This window comes from Aquarana catesbeiana, linkage group LG13, assembly GCF_042186555.1.
Source record: "Aquarana catesbeiana isolate 2022-GZ linkage group LG13, ASM4218655v1, whole genome shotgun sequence".
Classification (NCBI taxonomy): Eukaryota; Metazoa; Chordata; class Amphibia; order Anura; family Ranidae; genus Aquarana; species Aquarana catesbeiana.
This window is the reverse complement of record NC_133336.1, coordinates 60,319,596-60,342,946: the sequence shown is the minus strand read 5'-3', so window position 1 is coordinate 60,342,946 and position 23,351 is coordinate 60,319,596. Positions and strand designations below refer to the sequence as shown.

The 23,351-nt window shown below is 47.9% G+C and overlaps 1 protein-coding gene across 6 annotated transcripts in view; it reads left to right on the top strand.

Annotated features, from left to right (window-relative positions):
- SYNE2 (spectrin repeat containing nuclear envelope protein 2) overlaps positions 1-23,351 on the top strand; it is a 582,128-nt gene that overhangs the window by 196,132 nt on the left and 362,645 nt on the right. For all 6 annotated transcript variants that reach the window (XM_073609718.1, XM_073609721.1, XM_073609720.1 and 3 more), the window contains exons 30-35: positions 7,192-7,362; positions 8,574-8,724; positions 13,231-13,389; positions 15,596-15,757; positions 16,701-16,799; positions 20,628-20,801. In XM_073609718.1, the coding sequence (XP_073465819.1) occupies positions 7,192-7,362; positions 8,574-8,724; positions 13,231-13,389; positions 15,596-15,757; positions 16,701-16,799; positions 20,628-20,801 (916 nt within the window). The remainder of the gene's footprint in view (positions 1-7,191; positions 7,363-8,573; positions 8,725-13,230; positions 13,390-15,595; positions 15,758-16,700; positions 16,800-20,627; positions 20,802-23,351) is intronic.

Genomic DNA, 23,351 nt, shown 5'->3' with positions numbered 1-23,351 from the left:
CTGCCTTATATACTCTGCAGAAATTGGGGCCTTAGGTGTTGGTGTTGCCACAACACTGTAAGCCCTCACAGTTACTCTTGGTGGGCGCAGGAACGGGACGTGCTGTGAAATATTAGATCAAGAATTGTAATTACATGTCCCTGTTGAACAGGGGCAGAAAAATTGGGCCTTAGGCACTGGTGCCACAACACTGCAACCCCTCACAGATACTCTAGTTGGAGCGCAGGAATGAGCCCTGCTACAAAGTATTGCATCAAAAATTGTAATTACACGTCCCTGTTAAACAGGGGCAGAAAAATTGGGCCTTGGCCACTGGTGGTGGTGCCCAGAACCAACAATGTTCTTACAAGCTATCAGCATGAAAATTGAGGAGGAAAGGGACTGTGACTCAGCATAACAGGATAGTCACTCAGCATCAGCATAGGCAGTCTTGAAGGGATCTCACATTAAAAAAAAATCAATCAGTTACATCAGCAGTGGCGGAAGTATAGGGGTCGCTGAGGTGGCCATGGCGACTGGGCCCCATGCTGCAGGTGGCCCTTGAGGGCCCCCCTGTTTATCTTGATAGGAGGAGCGGCTGAGATCGATCTCCCCGATCGTCGGCCGAACTGTAATCAGCACTGTGCAGGGAGCTTGTCACACTGTTCTAAAGTGAAAGCAGTGTGTGCTGTACTCTTTGTCTCCCCCTACAGTGCAGTACCCGGCAGGAAGAGGTGAGGTAAAGCACTGTCGTTTTTTAAAAGGCTTTCTGTATGTGTGTGTATATGTGTGTTCATGTATGTGTTTGCATGTGTTTATGTGTGTATTTATATATGTATGTGTGTTTGTGTGTGTATATTATGTGTGTGTTTATATATGTGTATGTGTGTGTGTGTGTTTAGATGCAGTGGTGGCGCATGCATTGAGGGCGCACGGGCGCCGCCCCCTCTCTCCAACCACCCCTCTATCACCAATAGATAGATTCATGCATTGCATGAATCTATCTATGGCCGCCGCTGCCACCCCCTATTCAGGCGCCCAGGCCCTTTTCGGGCGCAGGGAACCTGAATTACAGCGGCAGGGGGTGTTTTTGAAGCACCGGATTAGAGCCATAGGCTCTAATAGGCATCAAAAAAGGTGACCTCACAGTCCCACTCTATTCGCTTTCCTAACACTAAACTGCCTCTCCACCAATCAGGTGCTCGGGTCTGTTATCCATCACCTGATTGGCTGAAACGACAGGTGCCGCTATTGGACGCCTATTAGGAGGAGAGGATGGGAGATGTGGACTGCAGGAGACGCATGGAGGAACTCACTCGTGTCAGTCACCCGCTGCCCCACCAAGACAGGGTAAGTGCCGATGAGCGGTCGGGGGGCACACTGGCGGCATTTGATGGGCACACGGGCAGCATTTGATGGGCACACGGGCAGCATTTGATGGGCACACGGGCAGCATTTGATGGGCACACGGGCAGCATTTGATGGGCACACGGGCAGCATTTGATGGGCACATGGGCAGCGTTTGATGGGAACACGGGCAGCGTTTGATGGGCACACTAGCTGCGTTTGATGGGCACAGTGGCAGCGTTTGGCACAGTGGCTGTGTTTGATGGAACACTTGCAGCATTTAATGGGCACAGTGGCAGCGTTTGATGGGCACACTGGCAGCGTTTGATGGGCACACTGGCAGCGTTTGATGGGCACACTGGCAGCGTTTGATGGGCACACTGGCAGCGTTTGATGGGCACACTGGCAGCGTTTGATGGGCACACTGGCAGCGTTTGATGGGCACACTGGCAGCGTTTGATGGGCACACTGGCAGCGTTTGATGGGCACACTGGCAGCGTTTGATGGGCACACTGGCAGCGTTTGATGGGCACACTGGCAGCGTTTGATGGGCACACTGGCAGCATTTGGCACAGTGGTTGCGTTTGATGGCACATTGGCAGCATTTAAGTGGCACAGTGGCTGCAATTGATGTGCACAGTGGCTGCATTTGATGATTTTTTTTTTCAAAAAATGTTTGCGCCCCCAAAAAAATTTTGAGCACCAGCCGCCACTGTTTAGATGTATGTATGCACATTTTATGTATGCACGTTTAATCCTGACACCCTATATGTGTACAATCAGAACTGATTTTTTTTTTCTTGCTCGTTCAAAGTACCAGCAACAAAATGCTGTTCCTCTGAAAAGCGATCCATGCTCAGATCACTTTTCAGAGGCATTTGACAGCCGGTAAAGAGGCAATATGTTGCCTCCTGACCACCTGTTTTAACCCCTTAAAGTGATTATAAAGGTTTTTTTTTTTAAATAACAAACATGTCATACCTTCATTGTGAAGTTAGTTTTGCACAGAGTGGCCCCGAACACCGACTTCTGGGGTCCCTCGGCGGCTCTCGCGGCTCCTCCTCTTATCAGACATCCCCCTAGGAAAAGCGCTGTCCAGGGGTCAGGGGGGCCCTTCATGATTTTTTGCATCGGGGCCCTGAAGGTTTACGCCACTGTACATCAGCATCAGGTGCTTGGTAGCTGGTGATCCAAGACTGATTCATTTTTATGAAGGTCAGCCGATCGACCGATTAGGTGGACAGGCGCACCCTGTGATCGGTTACAAAGCCTCCAGCAGCACTGAATGTGCGTTCCGAAAGACCGTTGGATGCAGGACAGGCCAGTAGCTCAATTGCATACTGTGCAAGCTCTGGCCAGTGATCCATCCTCAAGACCCAGTAACCCAGAGGATTTTCGGTGGGAAAGGTGTCCAAGTCTGATCTTGCCCCTAGGTAATCCTGCACCATGTGAATCAGACGCTGGCGATGGTTGCTGGAACTGATCAGACCTGCAGACTAAAAAATTGTCTGAATGCATCGGTCAGACGGCCACCTAATCCACCGCTCCTTCTGTGACTGACCGAAGCCTCAGCAACACGTTGTCCAGGAGGACCAGGAAATTGTAACCTCCCAGGCTCTGGAAATGCGTTGCACAAACCTTTCTGCAAGGCCTCCCAAAGATGTTTCATCCTCTGCTCCCTCTGCGACAGCAAGATAAGGTCCACAACCTTACCCTTGTAATGTGGATCAAGGAGGGTTGCCAGCCAGTAATCATCCCTCCCCTTGATACCACCAATACGAGGATTCTTCCGCAGGCTTTACAGGATCAGGGAGGCCATGCAGCATAGGCTGAGGCATTCGGTCCAGAGTCCTCTGGGTCACTAAGGACAACCTGATCCGCAGCCACCTCCTCCCAGCCACGTACAAGTCCATGGGTTTCTTCGGACTGTAAAAGATCCCTTGAAAACTGCTGCTAAAGCTGAGTGCCAGGCTCCACCTCCATGCTGACACAATCCTCCTCCTCTTCCTGTGTGATCAGCGGGAACGCAGGAACACTGTCTGGATAAAGGGGACCTTGAGAGGTAAGGAAGTCCCCCTCTTCCTCCCTCTGTTCTGCCTCAAGTGCCCTGTCCATTATTCCATGCAGCGTGTGCTCCAACAGGTGGACAAGAGGGACAGTGTCACTGATGCATGCACTGTCACTGCTCACTATCCTCGTGGCCTCCTCAAATGGTGACAGGACAGTGCATGCATCCCTGATCATAGCCTGCTGGCGTAGGGAATAAAAACCAAGGTCCCCTAACCCTGTCCATAGTCGCATATGTACTCATTGATGGCCCTCTGCTGCGTGTGCAGCCACTGCAGCATGGCCAACGTTGAGTTCCACTTGGTTGGCATGTCACAGATTAGGCGGTTCTTGGGCAGGTTAAATTCCTTTTGGAGGTCAGCCAGCCGAGCACTGGCATTATATGACCTGCGGAAATGCACACAGACTTTCCTGGCCTGCCTCAGGATATCCCGCAAGCCCGGGTACCTGCCCAAAAACCACTGCACCACCAAGTTAAGGACGTGAGCCAAACAGGGCACATGGGTCAGTTGTCCCTGTTGGAGGGCGGAGAGGAGGTTAGTGCCATTGTCACAAACCACCATACTTGGCTTAAGCTGGCGTGGCGTCAACCACCTCTGAACCTGCCCCTGCAGAGCTGACAGAATCTCTGCCCCAGTGTGGCTCCTGTCCCCCAAGCACACCAGCTCAAGCACCGCATGGCATCTTTTTGCCTGCGTGCTTGCATAGCCCCTTGAACGCCTACGGAGCACCGCTGGTTCCGAGGACAAAACGGCACAGGAAGAGGCCATGGAGGAAGAAGAGGAGGGAGTGGAGGAGAAAGGTGTGGCAGAATAACCACTAGTAGAATTTTGGAGGTGTGGTGGCGGAACAACCTCCAATACTACTGCACCCTGTCCTGCATCCTTCCCAGCTGCCAGAAGAGTCACCCAGTGCGCGGTGAAAGATGGGTAACGTCCCTGTCCATGCCTGCTGGACCATGAGTCAGCGGTAATATGCACCTTACCGCTGACCGCCCTGTCCAGCGAGGCCAAGACATTGCCTTCCACATGCCGGTAAAGAGCTGGAATCGCCTTCCATGAGAAAAAGTGGCGTTTGGGAACCTGCCACTGAGGAACCACACATTCCACAAACTCACGGAAGGGGGCAGATCTACCAACTGAAAAGGCAGCAGGCATTCAACCGCTGGGCATGTGGATGGCTGGGAGCAAACTTCTTTCGGCGGTGCAGCAGTTGGGGCAGGGAAATTTGCCTGGTACAATCTGACGTCGGTGTACCGATGGCAGATTGCCCGCAAGTACTTGGCTGTGACACTGCAGGTTTCAGAGAGGACTGAAGGTATAGTGGGGTTGGAGATCCCAGCTGATGAGGAGCAAGGAGAGGTCCGCTTTGTTCTTTGGTGTGGGTCTTTAGGTACGCTTGCCAACGAACTGCTTGGCAGGTCGACATATGTCTGGTCAAGCATGTGGTGCCCAAGCGGGTGATGTTTTGGCCACGCGAGATACGCTTGAGACATATGTTGCAAATAGCATCAATGGGATCTGATGCACTCGTCTCAAAAAAGGCCCACACCAAAGAACTTTTGGAATAACAGCAGAGACAGCAGCGCCACTTTGACATGCGGAACTCTGCGGTGTAATGCAGTCGGTGTGCTGCCCTTAAGCTGGCCCCTGGAGGGCATCCTGCCTCGTTGGAGATGTGCCTCCTCCTCCCCCTCCTTCTCCTCCTCTCTCCTATCAGGCACCCACGTGGAGTCAGTGACCTCATCATCCCCTCCCTCCTCATCACTGGAGCAAAGCTGGCAGTATGCTGCAGCTGGGGGAACATGACTGCCAGATTGCTGTCCTTCTTGGGCACCCCTCCTCTCTGAGCTCACGTTACTGCCTTCCTCTAGCTGGGTACCATCATCTGAGCCTTCAAAACGCTGGGCATCCTCCTGGAGCATGTACCCAACACTGTGGTCAAACAGTTTGGGGGACTCCTCAGGAGGACATGGTGGGGCTAGGGAAGGAGTGACTGATGCCATCGAGCCGAAGGAAGAGGCCGCGTTGGCAGCTGCTTTGCCAGACAAAGTACCCTGAGCCTAGGTGAGAGAGGATGAGGAGGACGAGGACGGCTTGGTCATCCACTCTACCAAGTCTTCCGCATTTTGCGGCTCAACACGGCCAGCTGCCGAAAAAAAGGACAAGCGTGTCCCACGGCCACGTGCTGATGAGGATGCACCATCTCCACGACCAGCACTGTTGCCTCTAGACACAGAGCCTGCTTGCTTTTATTGGCTTGTGACTGTCTGCCTCTCCTTGTTGGCCTTCCAGGCATACTAATGGCCTACAGTGAGATGTAACTGCACAAAGCTGGGATGTATATATATACTGATACTGCAGCTAGCAGAATCAACTGCCTGCCTGTAGTATTATTAGTATGAGAACACCAGCAATTGTCTTCAGGTAGCTTTAGGTGCACACTGTGCAGAGGATGCACTACACTAACTGTAAATACTGCAGCTGCCTGCCTGTGGTACTAATAGGATCAGAAGAACACCAGCAATTTTCTTCAGGTAGCTTTAGGTGCACACTGTGCAGAGGATGCACTACACTAACTGTAAATACTGTAGCTAAAAGGATCAGAAAAACGCCAGCAATTTTGTTCAGGTAGCTGTAAATATTGTAAAAACACCTGCCTGCCTGTCAGTAGGAAGAGAATAACAGGAACGGATCTAGCTAAACTGAATACAGTGTGTGTATGTATGTGTGTGTGTGTATATATATATATACACTGTAAGTGCAGCTAACTGACTCGCCTGCCTATTCTATCTAACTTAAATCAAATGACACTGTCTCTCTGTCTATCTCTCTGCCGCCACCACAACACACTACACAAGACCGCCACGCAGGCGGCCTTATATAGTGTGGGGCATGTACTAAACCCCCTGAGCCATAATTGGCCAAAGTGTCTTAGTAACATCCTAGCAACACGAAAGGATGGGATTATGCCATCTCTGGGAGTCTTTCAGTGGTACATAAATGGCCTTCACCTATAGCAAGGGAATTATCCAACTTTAGTCAAAGTTACACTTTTTTTTAAAATCTACAAGCACCCCTTACCTGCATAGGCAGTTTTTTGGTAAATGTGAACTAACCCTTTAAGTCTAAAGTCCAGCAATCACAAATCTATGTATTTCAACAATCCTTTTTCATATCAAGGAGGGAGAACATGTGGTATAAATGATAAAATCTCCTGGTTGACGTGTTTCATCCAAACCCTGCGTTTATCATTTCTATGGTGGCTGTAATTTAAGTATATTCAAACCAAAGAACAAAAAAGTAATATCTTCTTTTTTTTCCTTTGTTTTCTTTTATCAGGTTAAGTGCCAGCAATCCAGTGTCTTTATAACTTTCTGTGCTCTAAATTGAACTCTTAAAGAGTGTTACCAGTCTTCTCAGTTCTCGCCATAGACTACACCCCCCCTCCCCCATGTTATAGAGATTAGGACAGGGGGAGGTGTTTGTATTTCAAATTACTAGTGAACAGCCTAGTTTGCCAATGTTGCTCCTCCATACAGTACGAGGAAATGTCACCCTTGGACAAGAAGTGTGTAACTGGCAGGATCATCTGGTGAAACTAAAGGCTGCAACAAATAACCAGGGTGTTTTTAAATGTTGTACCTTGAAATAATTGTTGGACATTGATTTGTGGTGCTGGTCTATGAATTTAATGGAATTACACTCGAAAAGATGTTGACAAGCACCGCACTATTGAAGATTTTGTCTAAAGTGAAAGCAAGTTAGGCAGGACTGACTTTCTTTGCTTTGATCATAGAATTAAATCGTTGATGCAGTTGGAGAAGAAGCTAGAATCATTCATAAATGAAAAGACATCCATTTCTACTGGCCTCCAGGAGCTTCTTCACACCACACGCTCCAAGGATATCTGTAGACCTGAAGAGTGTGATATGCTATGGGAGGATGCAATGCAGAATATCACTCACAGGTAGGTGAAAGTCTAAATAAAAATCAATTTAATACCCCTCAAAGTTTCCCCACTTAACTGTAACAGCTGCCAATATCCTTCTGAAAATTCTATAGAAAGGGAGGGGTGTTGGTTTATGGTGTTAGGCAGGCTAGGGTAAGGATGAGGATAATGGTAAATTGTGTTAAAGTCCCTTAAAAGAGTCTCATAAATTGGTTGATAATAGTAAGAGCGGTCAATTAGAACATAGCTGCAGCTGTTCTAAAAAGGATTGGATTGTACTGTAGATTGTTAGAAAAAAAATCTAACGAAATATAAAATTGCTCTCCCATTTATTGCAAAATTAAAAGCATGCACGTAGAGCAGGGGTCTCAAACTGGCGGCCCTCCAGCTGTTGCGAAACTACAAGTCCCATCATGCCTCTGCCTGTGGGAGCCATGCTTGTAACTGTCAGCCTTGCAATGCCTCACGTGACTTGTAGGGCCGCCAGTTTGAGACCCCTGACATAGAGAAACTGCTCAGCAGGGTTGTGGCTGGGTCGGCAGAGCTAAGCTTGGAAGCCGCTGGAAGGATGATGTCAATCAGGCTGTGGAGGCACAGCTGGTGGCGGCAGATTAGTCCCGAGGCAGTCGAGGTTAGCAGTGGTGTGTTGGAGCAGTGTGGAGGGGGACGACGATAAACTGGAGCCTAGGCAGAAATGCAGAGAGGATCCAGAGGATGACGTGGAGAGCGTAGGTGCGTGGCTACACATTTTGGGCAACAAGGACCGCCTCCTTGTTAAAGCCTAAGGATTAACCCGAGGAGCAAAGCAGCTGGCATTTTCAGAAAAAGCTTAGAAATTAGAACCTTTGTAAAATAGTAGGTATTTACTCTTTTCCCTTCCATCAGAGTTTAAAAAAATAAGGGGTTTATTCCTCTTACTTTGTACCTGTAGCCAAATGTATACCAAGAACCACCAATTTATAGCACACATACAGCATAATCTTGAGGGGCCATTCTTTGGCCTATATCTGTACTATTATCCAGTGGTTCTGGATGTACATTTTGCTGCAGGGGCATAATAGCACTATTTACATGACTATATCAGATCACGTTTTCTTGCTGGCATGTCATTTGTTTTGTTGGCCTGTAAATGTAAAAAAGCTAAATGGGAAATTATGACTCTAAAATGTATTTTACACATTTTTACCATTCAACTGAATTTTCAGTGAATAAACTTGATTTTCTTGCAGCAAGGAGCAGTGCGAGGCTGTAATAGAACTCCTTCGCAAGTTTCAGAGTTACAAAAAGGAACTAACGTCACTTATTCAGAAAGCAGAGACCTTAATGCCCTGCCAGTCATCTTACGTGGGAAAAGAAATTCTTCAGGAGACCCTGAAAAAGGTAATTTTGCTTGTGCAGAATGCTTTGCTACATAAGGGCATTCTTTATTGCATCTTCAAAGTATTTGCCACGGAGTTTGTTAGACCACCTGTGTTGCTAGGAGGAATGGCTGATAACACATGATAGAGTAGGTCAAGTCCTCAAGCAGTTGGTCAACGCAAACAACAGACTGTAACAGACTGCTGCCAGATCAAGTGCTGTTAGTGTCCGTGTTTCTGACGGGGAAACAGAGCAATGATAGACAGTAGCAGTGTTAACAGGCAAGTGACCATGATAAGCACAGACCAGCTGAACACAAGAAGTCCAAACAATACACAGTAGTAATCCAGAAAGAATATGGGACAGTAATTCTATGCGTTTATGGTGCAACATCCAGTATTGAAACTAAAGCGAGTATTGAAACTAAAGTAGAAGTATCTAAGAGTATTTCAGTAAAAGGTTTTTATTATTTGTTAAACACATTACGTAAAACATACATATAGAGAAGGAATGTTTTGCACATCTATAACATTGTCACCATCTACTAGCATAACAGATATGATCCTCTTGAACCCAATGTGTTTCAGAGTATAGATATCTCCTTCAGGGAGCATACTGAAGAGGAAAATATAGCTATAATGTAATTTGAAACAAAGTAAGTATATAGCAACATGAAAATATACATATATATTGTGGGTGACAATTGTACAAAGGATTGGAAAATACACTTACATATATTATGGTGATGTGGTAGATTGACATTCCTTCATATTACAATTAAAAACAAAGAAACCATAAAAAGGACTGTGCTTGCTGACTTTCTGCTTCAATATCTCAACCGTCAAAAGGAGTCTTAGAACTGCATAGTGTATCTATTCCAATTGGCTCTTTAGGATAGATATGTCCTTGGAAAATTGGTTGCCTCCTTCCAATATCCTGGAAACACTTTCACGCCAGGATACCAGACTATATCCTCAGGCAACAATCTCTGTCAGCTTCAGCACCTCTCAGCAAATCATAGGCCCTCAGTCAGCCCAACTGAGCAGGCACATTGCAGCAAGGGGTAGGGGGCTAGCAGCCCTCCTAGGCTGTGATCTCCTCGGGAAAAAAGACCCAGCTGCTCTCTGTCTCAGAGTATTTATACAGACTCCCAGTCACCAACTGGGCACCTCTCACCAGGGATTAGCCAGGGCTGTATGAATATTCAGCTTCTGATTAGACTCTTCCTGCCCACTAACTTCTAGAACATTTCTGGACTGGCCAGGTGAAAGCAGTCAATCCTGCAGTCACTTAGGCATAGAACAGGCCAGAACAATCAACAGTCACACTGATTACAGTAAGCCAAAACTAAATCGACCTAGCAACGAACTGCAGCTCCACTGGATATAGTGAGCCAGAACTAAACTTGCCTAATCCTAGCACCTACCTAGGAGAGTGGTACATTACCAATCCGAAAGAAGTTAGAGACAGACAGACTCCTATTTAGACCCCTTTCACAATGTGCTGCCACCGGCATCAGCGGTACCGTCATTTTAGCGCCACTATTCGGCTGCTAGTGGGGTGGTTTTAACCCCCCCGCTACCGGCCGAAAAGGGGTTAAATCCACCCGCAAAATGCCTCCGGTATCGCAGCGCTGCCCCATTGATTTCAATAGGGAGCAGCGGTGGAGGAGCGGTGAGTCCATCGCTCCAAATAAGCTGCTGGCAGGACTTTTTCTGACGCCTTTCACACTAGAGTGAATGGAGCAGCTGTTTTAGGGCGGTTTGCAGACGCTATTTTTAACGATATAGCGCTTGCAAAACGCTCCAGTGTGAAAAGGGTCTAAGGGAGTTAGCAAAAAGACAAGCCTCTTGATAAACGATGGGTGGGATTTCTGAATTTGCTTTATAGAAATTTGAGGATCATGTGTACATGGCAGAGACCTGAGCTGTAGTGCTGAGTAATGAGCAGCCTATGATGAAGGTACAAGGCTGATCATTACAGTATAAAAGCTTTTTTATATCTCTTATTTTATTTCACTGTTCTGTTAGAACTTGATGTGTAGGTTCAGTTATAAATAGGCACTGTACTATTAAAGGCTTGTGCCTTTTGTTTACTTTCTCAAGCTTACAATATGCAGTAAGATCAACCTAGCTGTAAAAGAAGAACTCGGCAGTGGTAGACTACGAGTCGAGCTCCATCATTATGAACTTCCATTAAGCTAAATTTTTATTTTTTTTCCCAAATATAAATTTTTATTATTATCATTGTAGAGCACAAAATAGGTAAGGATCAGTTACAATCATGACATACAAAAGGGTAGGAACAGTGACACATTAGTTTAACTTTCACATAAGTTCCGAGATACTTCTGGAGTTCCTCTTTTCAACACATAGAATAAGCCGCAATTATATATCTGATATTGTCTGTCCATTAAAGTGGGAGTTCCTGTCTAAGTATTGTTTCGTCTGGCAATGTCTAGTCATGTAAATAGCAGTTAGCACTATACAGCCAAGGATGTCCGATCCCCCCACTTATATAAAGGGGAGAAGTTTGTAGGAAATCTCCAGAACAGGAAAACTGGGTTCCAGAGAGAGGGGGTGAGAGTTCTAGTTGAAGAAGAAGAAGAAGGGGGGGGGGGGGTTGGGTACTCAAGAAGGGAGGATGTTGAGGGGGGTAGGAAATGGGATTGGAAGTTGGTGGAGAAGTGGAGATCTGGTGGCATTGGATTTAGACTCAGCAGGAGTGTGAGTGTATCTTATGGTGGCTAGTCAGCTATCGTCTGAGCAGTGCCACTCCTTCGTCCAATAGAAGAAACATGTTCCATAGCCTCCATGCCTTGGAGTGCTTCTCTTGTTGGTTTTGGGCCGTAAGAATCAGGTCCTCTAGCTTTTTAATGTCTTACACTTTGAGCAGCCATGTCCCAATAGAGGGTAGCGTGCTGTTTTTCCATAATGATAATGATAGGGGAATGCAGGCTTTAACAGCGTTCAGTAGGTGTCTTACAATTGATTTTTGGTAGCGTTTCGCTTAGATTCCGGAGATGGTGGAGTAGGAAGAAAGCCGGATTGTCTGGGTTCTTATGGTCTGTGAATTTTTGAGTGACATGTCGTACGGTTGTCCAAAAATTAGTTAGCTGAGGACAGGACCAAAAAATATGGAGAAGTGTCCCCCTGTCCTCCTGGCATCTTCAACATCTATCTGAGGAGGCTGGGTAGTAGTTATGCAAAAGTTGGGGGGTATAGTACCACCTGGTTAGGATTTTATAGTTGGTCTCTTGAATTTTTGTACATATAGATGACTTTAAGGAGAATCTAAGGATGTTCTGTATCTGCGTTTTTGTGAAGGTGCATTGTAAATCAGCTTCCCACTTTCGTAGGAGGTCCGGCTGTTCGGATGGGGAGTTAAGTAACGCATATGTTTTGGACAACACCTGTGGTAGTTTTCCCTCATTCAGACAATAGTTCTTGAAGGTTGTCAGTGTACGCTGAAAGTGGGTTGGGTTTGCAAGGGAGTGTATGAAGTAGTTGAATAGCGCTTCAAAATGGCAATCGGAACTTGCCTGTCACCAGAGTCAACTCCTGAAGAGGGGGCCATTGGTTGCCTTCTAGGAAGTGAGATGCACGGTCACACCCGCTTGAGTAAGTGCCCTATACTCGGCGTGTCCCATCCCTGGCGGAAATGCTAAGTTACCAAAAATAGGGAACAACGGGGATGTCTTTGTGGAGAGGGAGGCAGAGATAATTGTTTTGGCACCCACAATAAGTGTGTTGCCCCATTAAGCTAAATTTTATTTGCATGCTTACCCATGTTTCCTTGGCTAATCAACAAAGCTTAAAGGGATGTTAAAGGTGGATTTTTTTCTTGTTTAAAAATAACAAAGATGTCATACTTGCCTGCTCTGTGCAATGGTTTTGCACAGAGCTGCCTTAGGCCTCCTCTTCTTGGGTCCCCCGTCGGTGCTCCTGGCCCCTCCCTAGCTGCTTGCTATGGGGGCACCTGAGCAAGCTGGCTCCCGAGCCACTGCTCTCTGTGTCCAATCATGCACAGAAAGCTGCTCGGCCCCACTCTCTCTTCATTGCCTCACTGGCTGTAATTGACAGTAGCCAATGGCCACCGCTGCTGTCTCAGCCAATGAGGAGAGAGAGACCCAAGAGCGCCTCGGCTGCACACAGGGTTTTTTACCTTCATGCATAGAATGCATGAAAGTAAAAAAAAAAAAAAAAAAACCTACAGCCTTTACAACCACTTTAATGAACCAACGTTTTTTTAATGAAATTGTTCTGTAAAGGCAATGCTATTACAGGGGCCTCGAAAAAAACATGTGCAATCCCTTACATATGGTCTGCTTTGCATAATTCTATGCATAATATTCTGACATCTATTTATTGCAGCAATGATCTTGTATGATATATCTCATATCCTTCCGTAGTGGAGACCATCCTTGGCGCCTTGATGTATTATTATAGGTCTTCTGCATGTTTATTATAAATTAAAAGCAGAATGTTTGGTTTGTATTGTGCTCTATAATATGCTATTTTTCTGCAGGTAAAAGCTGTTAAACAGGAGTTTGATGATCACTCAGAAGATGTTGACGAGATCAGCAGCACCTGTAAGAAGTTGCAGTTTCAGATTAATCAGATCAAAAGCTTTGAAGAATCTCCCTTTCAAACTGAGGCCAACACAATTATTGATAAGTGGTTGGATGTAAGTATCTTATTGGAGTCTCTGGGAAGCCGATAACATTTTTATTTTTATTTCGAGTAGGGATGTAGTGAAGGAAAACAAAGTCATATTTTTAACATCTTATATGGAAATTCGTACAAGTCAAAGGATGGCTTCATTCTTTTCTATATACATTATGCTAAGGTTGTTTGGACATTTTAATTTGGACATTGTGGTGGCTAATGTATGTAACTGCAAGAAAGCGAAATGAAGTATAAGCATACTTAAGTAGATTGGCTCACCTAACTTTTCTTGGCATCAACTGGTCACTTTAACCTCATAGAACCCAAGTGAATCAATAGGCTGCATGCTAGCTTATCCACATTAATAGATTTTGTACTCTCGGTTGGGTATTCATTTTCATGTTAAAGTGGCCATGAAATGATAAGAAATTATCCTTTTTTTTTTTCTGCTTAATGGAACAACTTTTAATAATTCTGCCTAAGCAGTAACCTGAAAACTACTTTTCTTGAATTCCTAAAGCATACATAGTAGCTACATAGTAGCTATGTAGCATAGTAGCCTTAAGCATAGTAGCTCTATATGTGCAGTCTGCGATCTGCTAAGGCGCTGTGCTTTTGACTGCTAGACTCACCAGATTTGGTGAGGTCCCTACTATGGTGCTAACAGTTCTCTTTGCTGGAGAGAAAGCTACAGTTCAAGGATCTCCTTGCTTCTGCTTCATTTATACCTCTCCTGCTTCCTAATAATTCCCCTACCATTCGAGATCCCCAGTCATCAGGTGGGCAACTCTGACATGGGTAAGCAAAACCCTGCCCTCTACCGAGATGGCCTTCTCTACGCAGAAACATGGTGCAGAACAAGTCAGTAATGGGTTAAAGATCAACTGCAGGGGGCCTGCAGCCATGGGCGAAGCATAGGGGGTTGCAGGGGTCACAGTCGCAACCCCGCCGCTAGCTTTGGGGGCTCCTGCAGCCTTCCTGTCATATTATCATATCCTCCACAAAATCCAGCTCCAATCCGCCCCAGGGCCCCACAGCCACATTCCAGTACTGGGTTTCTACTTTGCCTTCCACAGTCCACACCCCTCTATTCCCTTTGGCTGGGGAGAAGCTGTGAGACACTTCCTGAATGGAGAGGAGCACAAGGTGAGAACAGCCCAGGATGGGTAAGTGTCTGTGTTGTGTGCTGGCAACATGGAATGGTAAACAAGCTCAGCGAGGCAAGAGGAGGAGAGTGCTGTCCTGTAGTCACGATGGGACCGATGTCACTGGTGAGGTATGACACTGCTCAGTGTCTCCTAGTCACCAGCTGGGATTCTCTGTACCCACCCGGGGATGTCTACTTACCCCATTTCCTGACAACTGGGGAAAAGACACACACCTCCGAGAGGTGACCTACCTGCCAACACTGACAGAGAAACCTTCATAAATTACTAAAACAAATCCCTTAACACCTCCCCCTCCAGATTTTGTGTCACATGGCTTTGCCCTCCCAGATCTAAGTTGCGCCCCCCCCCCCAAAGCCCCCTGGCCACCCCCTCCACCCTGCATGCTAAGACCTGCTCCTGAGCTCCTTTCCCATTACAGCACTATATACTGTTCCTCCTCTGCAGGGCTGAAATCGCATTCCTTTACAACACAGCCAGTCAGCCACGATCTGCACAAGGTGTATCTGCCTACTGCAACTACACTGCCGTTCTGACCAGATAATTTCACAGGTCAGAAGGGCAACATAAAAGCCAGATACACCCTGTGAAGACTGACAGACTGTGTGTAAAGGAATGTGATTTCAGCCTTGTGTAGTTTGGGGGGGGGAGCTGTATACAGTGCTGGGATGGGAAAGGAGCTCTGCCAAGTGACCTGCCAGGGGTCCCTGTCCTCTGATTCTCCAGTGGTGATCCCTGTCCTCTGATTCTCCAGCAGTGATCCCTGTCCTCTGATTCTCCAGCGGTAATCCCTGCCCTCTGCTGTAAAGAGGAACTCTGGTAACTCAAAACTCTTAAGCCACTTTGAGTATCTTGGCATGCGGTGGATGTATCTGCATGCACTTTGGAAGTAATGGGGGGGGGGGGCCAGGTCAACTTTTGCATTGGGGCCCACAAGCTTCAAGCTACGCCACTGTCTGCAGCAATACTAGTTACTATTCTTGTGCCCTCTGCTTAGCGTTGTTCCACAATTCAGGTCCTCTTTAAATATATATTCATACATTTGGTCTTTCCACACAGATTACAGAGAAACTTGAAAGCTATAATGAAAACCTGAAGAGTGCCATTAGCGTGTGGAATAAAATCCAGCATTTCTTGGAGGATATTGAGCAGTGGTCTGAATTACGGAAAAAAGCCTTTGAAGCCAGTGATCTAACCAGGGAAGATATTCTGCAGTTAAATGTAAGTGTGGCCTTTTCACATTGCTTAACTGCCCACCTTGTAACTAAACTAGCAGAATTCTTGTCTGTCTGTTCAGCAATGCCTGCTTTTCAGAGAGGATAGTAAGGCACTAGTGCTACCCTCTGCATTATTGTACTGTGAGCCGAGACTGACGCAGTGATTCACCAATAAGGGATGGTTTCACAAAACCCTGGGCTCACTGCAAGTGGATTGAATGATGCTTGCTGTTATTTAAAGGAGTTGTAAAGGCAGAAGGTTTTTTTTAATCTTGATGCATTCTATGCATTAAGCTAAAAAAACCTTCTGTGTGTAGCAGCCTCCCCAGCACCCCCCAGTTACTTACCTGAGCTCCTCCTTTTTTCAGTGATGTCCACGAATGTCTAAACTGTTGGGGACACTCCTTCTTCTGATTGGCTGAGACACAGCAGCGGCGCCTTTGGCTCCCGCGGTTGTCAATCAAAGTCAGTCAGCCAATCAGGGGAGAGAGGAGGTGGGGCTGTGTCGGGCTTTGTGTCTTAATGGATACATGAAGCTCTCACTTACCTCGGGTGCCCGCATAGAAAGTTCCTGGTTGTGGGGGCACTCAACAGGAGGGAGGGGCCAGGAGCAGCAAAGAGGGAACCAAGAAGAGGAGGATCTGGGCTGCCCTGTGCAAAAACAACTGCACAGAGGAGGTAAGTATAACATGTTTGTTTAAAAAAAAAAAAAAAAGAGACTTTACAATCACTTTAACCCAGAAGAGGAGCGCCAACCACTGAACAAGTCTCTGCGGTGGGCAGCGCTGGATTAACTGCCAGATTGTATCGAAAGCTGCATCTTTTTTTTATTGTACTAATTGGCAAGCAATTAAAAAAAAAAAACATGAAAAATTCTGCTTAAAACTGGGTCCTTTTGAAGCAAGTGACTTTGGTTAAATCCATTCTGTTTTTTGTCAATGTTCCAGATTGAGGTTGAAAATCACGAGAAACATTTAGAAGAAATCAGCAAGCTCTCCAGAGAGATACAGAATCTTTTGCAAATAGAACTTCCACTGGAGTTGCAGGTACAAAGGCTTGTATAAAACCTTGATAGCAGTGTGCCTAGTGTTCATTCTATAGTCTTTAGTGGTTCATCAGATATACCTGTAAATAGGGTCGGGGGGGGGGATAATCTTATTTATGTTCATCTATTTTAAAAAATGTTTCTTTATATGGTTTGTCATTATACTGAATATTTCAATTGGGGCAGCAATATTTGCTTGTTTTGTATGCAGACTCTGCTTCCTGCTTTGCAGTTCTGACGGTTGTTCTTTACTGCTCCCTCTCACAATGCAATCAGGCTTCCCCATGCAAAACAATGTGTGGCTGTTATGGTATCTAAGCAGGTGTTAGTGTATATAAACTAAGCTAAGCCACTAACTCACAATTGGTAGCAGCATTTTCAGCCTTTCATGTAGGCTCCTTCAAGTGGTTGTAAACCTCAGACATGAAATATAAACAAAGCATCTCCATCTAGAGTATTGTGTGTATTTGTCTAAGTCGAGAGCACTAAGTGTCATTTCCCTTTGCTGCCTCCTTCCTCTGCTATCAGCATGACTCATTTCTGACAAGTTTTCCTGACACCAAGAGAAAAAAGGTGACAGGGGAAATACCTCTAGAGGATTGACAGGCTCAGCTCCAGTGACGGCCGGTGCTCAATATTTTTATGTTGGGGGGGAGGGGCTCCTCAATCCTTCTGCACCCCAAGCCCACCCTTTTTTGAAGCCAAATGGAGCCTCAGGCTGTAATCATGTGCTTAAAAAAAACAAAAACCCCATGGAAATACATGCGTTTGGCTCCCTGCATGTAGATTAGGGGCCGGGTGCATGGATTATGGAGGCAGCGCTCCTGCGCCGCATATGGATGGGCCTCCACTGCTCAGCTCTGTTCCTGTGTGCTGTGTGAAAGGGGGTGCTTCCCTTCCATCCAATCAGCTCTCAGAGCTCTCCTGATCTCTGCAGTGTGTAACTTCAGCTCTTCGTCCCCTTTTTTTCTGACAGCGCAGACAAGCTTAATAAATTCTGGACTTTGAATGGATGTGCAGAAGAGAAGACTGAAGATAAACAGGTCAACTTAAAGCGCAGTTCCAGCCTGTAATAAAAATAAATTAAAAGTCAGCAAATACTGTAGCTGCTGACTTTTAATATAAGCACACTTACCTTTCCAGGTATCCCCTGATGTCTGCACCCCCAGCTGATTTGCCCATCGGCTTTGGGTGCAGTCATCCTTACCAAGGGAAACAGGAAGTGAATCCTTCAGGAAGTGAATCCTTCAAGGGAAACAGGAAGTGGCTTCACAGCCTGTTTCCTACTGCGCGAGTCGCACTGCGCTTTCTGAATGGTCCCACTGTCTTCTGGGACCTGTGTGTTTCTAAGAAGGCAGCGGGGGGGAGGGACCGGAAATTTTGTAGATCGCTGCATCATTGTGCAGTGCAATGTGGCAGGGGAGGGGGGTGCGAACAAGGAGGTTTTTGTTTTTATCTCTGTGTATCGCCTGAAGCGAGTTACCTCACTGGGTATATGTAATCGTTTACAACCACTTTATTATGGCCACTGGGCTGCCTTTGTTGGCCTACCAGAGGCGTAACTAGAACCTTCAGGGCCCCGGTGCAAGAAACCATGATGGGCTCCCCCTTCCATCCGAGCCCCAGCCTTCAATTTTGGGAGGGTGTCCATGGACATCCTTCCAAAACTGTGCTTCCCGCATGCCCCCTGGGATGTGCATTCAGAGCAATCACTGTGGCCCTTTACCATGTGATGTCAGCTGATCACATGTAAACAGACTTGCCGGTTATCCGCAGTCCTTTCCTCCCATGCTGTGTCTGTGTTATGAAAGGATTGCCATTAACTGTCAAGAATGTGCCCATCAAATCTGCCTATTAGCACCACCTATCAGTGCTCATTAATGCCGCTTAACAGCGTCCATCCGTGCCACCTTTCAGTACTCTTCAATGTGCCCATCAGTGCCCATCAATACTGCCTGAGTTCTGCCTATCAGTGCTCATCAATGCCCATCAGTGCCACCTATAAGTGCCTATCAGTGCCCCCTATCAGTGCTCATCAGTAAATCCTAACAGTGCCTCCCATCAGTGCCCCTATCAGTGCCTCCCATCAGTGCCCCTATCAGTGCCCCCTAGTGCCTTATCAGTGCCCCCTAGTGCCTTATCAGTGCCCCCTAGTGCCTTATCAGTGCCCCCTAGTGCCTTATCAGTGCCCCCTAGTGCCTTATCAGTGCCCCCTAGTGCCTTATCAGTGCCCCCTAGTGCCTTATCAGTGCCCCCTATCAGTGTCCCCTATCAGTGCCCTTTAGTGCCTTCTCAGTGCCCCCTATCAGTGCCTCCCTTCAGTGCTCATCAGTAAATCCTATCGGTGCCTCCCCATTGGTGCCCCCTATCGGTGCCTCCCCATTGGTGCCCCTATCGGTGCCTCCCCATTGGTGCCCCCTATCGGTGCCTCCCCATTGGTGCCCCCTATCGGTGCCTCCCCATTGGTGCCCCCTATCGGTGCCTCCCCATTGGTGCCCCCTATCGGTGCCTCCCCATTGGTGCCCCCTATCGGTGCCTCCCCATTGGTGCCCCCTATCGGTGCCTCCCCATTGGTGCCCCCTATCGGTGCCTCCCCATTGGTGCCCCCTATCGGTGCCTCCCCATTGGTGCCCCCTATCGGTGCCTCCCCATTGGTGCCCCCTATCGGTGCCTCCCCATTGGTGCCCCCTATCGGTGCCTCCCCATTGGTGCCCCCTATCGGTGCCTCCTATCGCTGCCTCCCCATTGGTGCCCCCTATCGGTGCCTCCCCATTGGTGCCCCCTATCGGTGCCTCCCCATTGGTGCCCCCCATTGGTGCCCCTATCGGTGCCTCCCCATTGGTGCCTCCCCATTGGTGCCTCCCCATTGGTGCCTCCCCATTGGTGCCTCCCCATCGGTGCCCCCTATCGGCGTCCCCTTTCTGCGCCCATCAGAGTCCTCTGTCTTCTCAGGACAGCACGGCTCTAAGGCGGAGAGCATGTCTCTCAGGTAACAGCAGCACAGAGACACCGGCATTGACAGTTTTTTCCCTCTCCGTGACCGTCCGTTCTCTCTCGCAGGGGATGACACAGGACACACAGCTGATCTTCTCCCCCCCTCTTTTCCCTCTCCTCTCCTGTGTGCTCTGCGGGAAATGTGAGCTCGTTAGCTTCACACTTGACTGCCAGCGGAGCACACAGGAGAGGAGAGGGGGGAGAAGGGGGAGCAGATCAACTGGGTGTCCTCTGTCATCCCGTGCGAGAGTGGACAGACAGAGGGGGAAAAAACTGTCAATGCCGGTGTCTCTGTGCTGCTGTTACCTGAGAGAGACACTCTCTGCTGAGAGCCCTGTGAATAGCAATCCCGCTGGGGCCCCCCCACAGTGACAGAATGCCAGGGCCCCGTCACAAGTGCAACTGTTTTGACCCTGGTAATTCCGTCACTGTGGCCTACTGAATGAACTTGCATAGTGGGCTGACAATACTGCTGCTAATTGTGAGGCTGTGGCTTAGTGTTGTCCGCCTTTAACAGAAAGTCCTGTTACTGCAGGATCTCCAGATAAGAAACTTTTCAACAGATTTTCAAAATGTGATTTGCTTAAGAAAATTGAATAATAGATTTACGGTTTACATACCTTTTTTTTTTTTAACAAGAAAATGGTTTACATACAGTGAAACACAGAGTACTACTGAGCTCTAATATGTCAATCTATATTTATCTATATTTAATAAAAAAGTATGGAAAAGCAAGCTTGAAAACGTAACACTGTAGTTATAAAGCTAAATGTGTACTCTGTGGATGTATACCATACTTTCACTTTAATTTATTAATAATTATGTCTTTCTTCAGGTTATTCAGACCAATCTGCAAAGTAAAGTAACTTCACTATCCAAGTTTGCATCAGAAAAAGCTAACCTCTTGGAAAAATCGCCAATATCTCCAGTCCCGAACCCGCCTTTCACTTGTTCAACAGATGGGGAATTGGCACAGATACACGCTCCTCCCACCGGGGAAACATCTCGGGTAACCTTTTATAACTATGTAATTTTTCCTTTAAAAGAGGTGTATGGGTTTAAAGATAAAAAAAATAAAATTATACTCACCTAGGTGGAGGCAACACCAATCCCATTTGCAGATGCCCCCTGCCACCTCTAAGACCGAGAACTGAGAGATTAAAGACCGCTGATCACTCAGTTCTCAGTCTTCAGTCTCCGCTCTGTCCCGCCAACGTTCACTGCGGCACTGAACTGTGCAGGGGGCGAGAGCGGCTGGCTCAGTTTCCCAGCGGCTCGCTGAGAGGCTGGGCAAGCTGCTAGTCCAGGCATCTGAGTGGATCCCAACTGTAAAGTTGTGATCGATCCAAAGCCTAGACTGGCTGAGTGGCATCAGCTGACAGCAGGCTTTGGCCCGCTGACGGCTGAAACTGGAGTACAGAATGAAATGCACTCTTGTGACCCATAGGAGAAGTAATGCCAAAAGAGCTTTGACTATACTTCTCTTTTTTAATTTAGAAAAAAATATCTGTATGTGTATATATTATATTTATTGTATAATCTCATCAGTGGTTAATATGGCCACACAGAGTAATGCTGTCCATAAATGCATCTTTTTTGCTTCAGTTGCTTAAACCTAGATTAGTTCAGTTGTAATTATCATTTGCATATAGAAGTGTTTAGTTGTGTGGTGCTGCTTTTCATGCTACCAACTTATACCAGCTTTATTGGTGTCAAAAACACGATTGTACTCTATTTCCATAATATTGCTTGTGGAAAATGCCCAGAGAGGTGGAGTTATGCTACGTACACACGGTCGGACTTTCCGGCGGACTTGGTCCGGCACACTTTCCGACGGACTTTGTCCGCCAGGTGCGCCGGACTTTAAAACGGACGGACTTGCCCACACACGACCGGACTTTTCCGGCGGGCTAAGTCCGCCCGTCTTTCCGACGGACTTTCGCCGGAGGTACGGCGGACTTTCAGAATGAACGGACTTGCCCACACACGGACAAGTCCGTTCATTTTGAACGTGACTCGTGCGACGGGACTAGAAAAGGAAATCAATCTTGCCGCTTTTATCGGCAAGATTGACACCTTGCGAGCCCCGTCGCGGGGCATACCAGGCCCTTAGGTCTGGTATAGATTATAAAGGGGAACCCCCTACGCCGAAAAAAACGGCGTGGGGTACCCCCAAAGATCCATACCAGACCCCGATCCGAGCATGCAGCCCGGCCGGTCAGGAAAGGGGGTGGGGACGAGCAAGCGCCCGCCCCTCCTAAACCGTACCAGGCCGCATGCCCTCAACATGGGGGGGTGCTTTGAGGGAGGGGGGCGCCCTGCGGGGCCCCCCACCCCAAAGCACCTTGTCCCCATGTTGATGAGGACAAGGGCCTCTTCCCGACAACCCTGGCCGTTGGTTGTCGGGGTCTGCGGGCGAGGGGCTTATCGGAATCCGGGAGCCCCCTTTAATAAGAGGGCCCCCAGATCCCGCCCCCCCACCCTATGTGAATGAGTATGGGGTACATGGTACCCCTACCCATTCACCTAGGGAAAAAGTGTCAATAATAAAACACACTACACAGGTTTTTAAAATAATTTTATTAAACAGCCCTGGGGGGGTCTTCCTCCGGCTTCGGGGGTTCCTCCGGTTCCTCTTCTCCCGGCGTCCGGTTGGTTCTTCTCCGCTCTCTTCTCCCGGTGTTCCAGTTCTTCGGCCGGCTCCTCTGCTGTCTTCAGGTAGCTCTCTTGCCAGCAGAGGTCCGGGCTTCTGGCCTTCTTGGCTTCTTCCCTCTTCTCTTCTCCAGATGTTGACACGACGCTCTCTCCGGCTGGACTGCTCTCTGAGGGCTCCGTTGTGACTTGTATAGGCGGAGACCCCGCCCCCTAATGATGTCACAGTCCCTGGGCATACTGTGACGTTTTAGGGGGCGTGGTCAATATCGCCCGGTGACCACGCCCCCTAAAACGTCACAGTCCCAGCATGCCCAGGGACTGTGACATCATTAGGGGGCGGGGTCTCCGCCTATATAAGTCACAACGGAGCCCTCAGAGAGCAGTCCAGCCGGAGAGAGCGTCGTGTCAACATCTGGAGAAGAGAAGAGGGAAGAAGCCAAGAAGCCCAGAAGCCCGGACCTCTGCTGGCAAGAGAGCTACCTGAAGACAGCAGAGGAGCCGGCCGAAGAACTGGAACACCGGGAGAAGAGAGCGGAGAAGAACCAACCGGACGCCGGGAGAAGAGGAACCGGAGGAACCCCCGAAGCCGGAGGAAGACCCCCCCCGGAGCTGTTTAATAAATTATTTTAAAAACCTGTGTAGTGTGTTTTATTATTGACACTTTTTCCCTAGGTGAATGGGTAGGGGTACCATGTACCCCATACTCATTCACATAGGGTGGGGGGGCGGGATCTGGGGGCCCTCTTATTAAAGGGGGCTCCCGAATTCCGATAAGCCCCCCGCCCGCAGACCCCGACAACCAACGGCCAGGGTTGTCGGGAAGAGGCCCTTGTCCTCATCAACATGGGGACAAGGTGCTTTGGGGTGGGGGGCCCCGCAGGGCGCCCCCCTCCCTCAAAGCATC